The sequence below is a fragment of the Tupaia chinensis genome, unplaced genomic scaffold (genome assembly GCF_000334495.1).
Source record: "Tupaia chinensis unplaced genomic scaffold, TupChi_1.0 Scaffold138619_1, whole genome shotgun sequence".
In the NCBI taxonomy this organism is placed as follows: Eukaryota; Metazoa; Chordata; class Mammalia; order Scandentia; family Tupaiidae; genus Tupaia; species Tupaia belangeri.
Genome location: NW_006198512.1, coordinates 1189625 through 1194169, shown reverse-complemented (window position 1 = coordinate 1194169; position 4545 = coordinate 1189625). Strand labels below are relative to the sequence as shown.

General features: G+C 62.5%; 1 protein-coding gene across 1 annotated transcript in view; it reads right to left on the bottom strand.

Moving 5' to 3' along the window:
• Positions 1-4545, bottom strand: part of WNK2 (WNK lysine deficient protein kinase 2) — a 157507-nt gene that overhangs the window by 29638 nt on the left and 123324 nt on the right. The window contains 3 exon segments of the mRNA XM_014592804.1: positions 2499-2597; positions 3318-3509; positions 4489-4545. The exon segment at positions 4489-4545 is cut by the window's right edge and continues 32 nt beyond it. Coding sequence (XP_014448290.1) covers positions 2499-2597; positions 3318-3509; positions 4489-4545 — 348 coding nt within the window.

Genomic DNA, 4545 nt, shown 5'->3' with positions numbered 1-4545 from the left:
AGGGCTTGGCAGCCGCTGCTCCCAGCCTCACCCTCCTGTCTCTCCACGTGGTCAGCTCTGGCTTTGGACCCACCTGCCACCCAGGGGACCCAGCCTGCCCTCTGACCCCGCTGGGGGTCGTGGCAACTTCTCTGAGCATCACAGACACTGGGACCTCTCTGCACTTCGAGAGTTAATGTGTACTGTGTTCCCCAAAGCCTTCTCTAGAACTAGTGTCGCAAACCAAGATGGTGAACTGGAAATTCTCTCCAGGCTGGACGGGGCGAGTGCAGAGCTGGGTCTGCTGCCCCGCTCAGCCACCTCCCTTACAGGCTGACCCTGCCCCAGGGCCTGCACCCCACAGCTCTGGCTGCCTGCCTGAAGCACTCCTCCCTACCTCCTGGCATTCACACCCCCCTCAGTCCTGTTGCCCTGCCCACAGGCCCTGGGTCCCGTGGCAGCCATGGGGTTGTCTGGCCCTGGCTGTCCCTGCAGTTGCTCACATTGACAAGGGACGCCTCACAGACCTCAAAGCTCCCTTTTCTTGAGAGCCCCTGCATTTCCCAGGAATTGGCAGACACACCACAAAGGACTGCGGGCTCAATCTACACCGCCTCTATAGCCCAGGGGTGCCCAGGAAGGAGGGCATCCGGCCACCACCCCAGTGGAACAGCCTGTGACCCAATGGGCCAAGCCTCCAATGCTCAGTCCCCAGGCCCAGAAGGGGTGCCCCGTGCTGGGGTCCTGCTGGTTCTTATTGACCAGCAATGTCAGGGCACGGGACTTTAGCCAAGGCTCACCAGGCAGGGTGGGCTGGAAAACGAGTGATGCTTGGAACCTTGGCATCAGGCCATGAGGCACCCCGGAAACCAACCCTCCTGCACCGAGTCTCCCACACCACGGAGGCCACCTTGCCTAGCTTTACACATTCCTTTCTCCTGGTCACAGGGACAGAAGTGAAACCGAAATCCCGTCATTGCTATGCCTCATTAAGAAAGATCCGTGGGCCAATAACTCACAGTAAACACGAGGAAAACCCTCACATGCAACCTTGGTGGAGAGGCGGGGAGCCTCAGAGGTGCCATCATGCTGCCCCATGGCTCAGGGCACGGTGGCTGGCCTGCGGCAACGGGGCACACCCTCACCCCTAGCAGCCACCCAGCACCAGCTGCACATGCACAAGCCCAATGAGCAGCAGCAGGTGACAGGCCAGGAGGAGACTGTGAGCAGGGACTGGCGCTGGTGACCACCACACTGCGCACGCCCTCACGCCCTGCCCTCCACCACGCTGCACCTAGCCAGACGCCGGACCAGACAACATGGGCTGAATCGAGGCGTCCCGCCAACGAACCAGACGTGGCTGGGAACCCCAGCACTGCTGTAGCCCTGGGCCCCTGACCTGTCCTGAGTGACACCCACTGTGGGCCTCGGGTGGGGAGTGGGAGAGGGCAACGGTCACCTCTGTGGGCATGGCCTCGGGGCCCCACAAGCACAATGTATCTTTGTTGTACGAGCAAAAGGTCACGTGCCCAAACCAGCGTATCCGGTCCGATGGCTAGAATGGTTAAAATGCTTACATTTTCTGTCCAAAAGAGAAAAAACCTACAGCTTTGGATTCATTTGCCAATCATTCCGAGGGTAAAAATGAACTGCCCAGCTGTGGATGGCCCGGTGGGTGTGCACGTGTGGGTGGGGCCGTGGGCACTGGTGGGGGCGGGGGCTGGAGGCCCAGGCATGTCACGGACGCCATCCCTGAGGTCACCCGAGGTTCCGGTGCTCGGGCGTGGTGGGAGTGAGAAGCGCGGGCTGGGAAGGGTGCTGGCTCTGGAAGCAGAGCGTGAGGTGGGGCTTGTCAGTGTCCTCTCTGGGGTGGAGAGAATACGAGGTGAAGGAGGTCAGGAGGGGACCTGACCTGCCCTCAGTGGGGAGGGCTCCGGAAGGCTGGGCTGGAACACGGTCTCAGCAGCCCGGGAGCGAGGTGTGGGTGTGACATGCGGCATGGGCACGGCCCTTGCTCAGCAGTCACGCCCTCCAGGGTTCTCGGGACTGTGTGGGCCACCACATTGCAGGCCTCTCGGCCAACACGTGTGAAAAGGTCGCGCCTCTAGGGGTATGAGGCTTGTCCTCGCTGTGGCTGGAACTGGGGACAGCGGACACGTATATCTGCCACACTTGCAACAGAAAAAAACAAAACCAAAAAACTACATCCAACATAAAAAAAACAAATTAAATAAATGAGGTGACAAAAGAAATGCAGAGGGCCCTGGCCCATGGGGCGGGGGTGACCGAGGCAGGAGGCGGCGCATGCTTTTGGTGCCTGGCGCGAGCCAGGAGCATGCACGGCGGCCGTGTGGGCTGGGGAGGGTGGGGCCTGTGGGCTCCATCTGGGACACTGTGGGGGGTGACTTCCAGGGGCGGGGCACCCTATGAAATGCATGAAAGGGAATGAAGACAGGGAGGGGAGCGGGGCAGAAACCAAGGGCCAGGAGGTGATAAAGTACAAAAGAACAAATACAGACAGATGGACACAGATACGGGTCCACTGAGGAATCGAGCACGCGGTTTGCTACTAGACTTATAGGTCACGCTCTCAGACGTTGGGTGGGAAACCGTCCAGCCTGCAAGTGAATATAGAGGGAAGAGAACAGAGAGACACTCATCAAGCCCAGGTCGCTGCGACTCCTCCTCCACACCAACAGCCACACCAGCCTGTCATTAGCACCGGGCTCACCTAGCCCCCGGAGCACCAAGCACTGCCACGTAACGGGGAGGAGGCAACCGGAGGAGCAGGAGAGAGGCAGCCCGGGGAGGGCGGGCAGGGGGGGACCATCGGGCTTTCTGACAGGTGGGAGGACAGGATGGCACCTTTGCGGCGTTGACGAGAGCATTCCTCCTCCTCGAGGCCAAACTCCCAGCTAGAGAGCTGTGCCCTCACCCCAGTCGGCCCTGGATTGGGAGGGCTCGGTGTTTAGCACCGTCTGGCTCTGCTGCTGCAGGGAGGGGCCCCCAGTGCCTAGGAAGGGGTGCTGTGGGGCACACGGCCAGATGCCAGCTTCTGTCCCCTCCCCAGTCATTGGGCTGACCCCTCCTGGCCCTGGCCACTTCCCGGAAGTCCATTCTAGCAAAGCATGCCCCCTCTGAGCCGCTCTAGCAAGGCCCACTGGTGGCTGGGCAACTCCACTCCTCTCATCCAAAGACTACTTCTATCCTTCTAAGAAGCTGCTCGGCAGGCTTGGCCGCAGCTCACACTCTCTAGGCAATGCAGGTGTGTCCCTGGGGACGCCACTGAGGCCCTAGGTGGCCGGCACATGCGTGGAGACAGGCAAGCTGGGAATCACCTTGGCCACGCGCTCCAACTCCGTCACTGGCTAAGCCGGAGCAGATGTCCGAGGACAGGGAGGCCCGGACGGAGCAGGGCTGCTGGGTCTGCACGGCCTTCCCGCACAGGTGCGTGCTGGCCGCAGCAGGCCCCACGCTGGCCTGGGCAGGGTCCTTAGCAGGAGGGCCTCTGCTGGAGTCAGACAAGTGACCTGGGCGGGGGAGAAGAGGCGACAGGCACCATGAGGCGCCGCCGGGTGGGCTGCGCGGCTCAGGGGTCTGCTTGCCTGCTCTTTGCTGGTGACCTTGGGGAAGCTGAGTCTCTGCGGACAATGGACTCACGGCCGGGCCTCCCTGTGCAGTGTGTGGGAAGAGGCAGGAAGGAGCCCAGGGTCCACCGAGCCAACGTCCTGCTGTCCTGTACCTGCACACACAGTGACAGGAGACCTGCCTGGGCTCCAGGTGGCCACACACCTCTCGCTTAGCGCCCTGTAGTCACAGGTCGTCTTTCTGACTTGTGAGACTGGTGCGGCGTGTGGCCCTGTGCCTGCAGAGTGGCACCCGACAGGGGCGGGGTGAGCAAGGGTGAGCTCCTGTGCCTCTGCCTCGCATTTTGGCTCACTGGGTCTCTCGGCCAGGGGCATCCCCGGGGACCCTATGGGAACCCTGCATGCAAGGACATGAGCTTGTGGCTGCCGAGAGCCAGGCGTGCTGCCTGGTGACCAGGCTGGGAGGTTGTCCCCATGCTCCCCCACCCCCGACAGCAGCTGCTCCGTGCCCAGCTGGCAGGTCAGCTGACACGGGCCAGAGAAACAGGGTCAAAGGCAGCAGTGTGCAGCCGGGGCAGCAGGCCACACGGCGCGTCCAGCGTGGGTAGTGGCCTCGAGCGCACCCAGCACTCTCCGAGTCTGGGCAGCCAGGGCTCTTGCCCTCCCCCTTGGGCCGAAGCTTGGCTCTGCACAGTCCCTGCCTGCACACGGTAGGCCGTGTCTCTCTACACCAAGGAGAGAGGCCCTGCCGCCCTCAGCCTAGGGGGACTGCCCTGCTCCAGTGAGAGAAGATCAGGAAGAAAGCCCCACGCAGTCCTCCGGGTCTGGGGCTCGCACCTGGGCTGAGCCTGCTCCCAGGCTCACTCGGGGACCCAGCCATGCCTGCCTGCTGCCCGGTGAGGCCCTCTGCCTGGTGGCTGACCTGTGCTGGAGGCCACGACCTTGAGCTGCTGCACCAGGGGGCTCAGCAGCTTCCCTG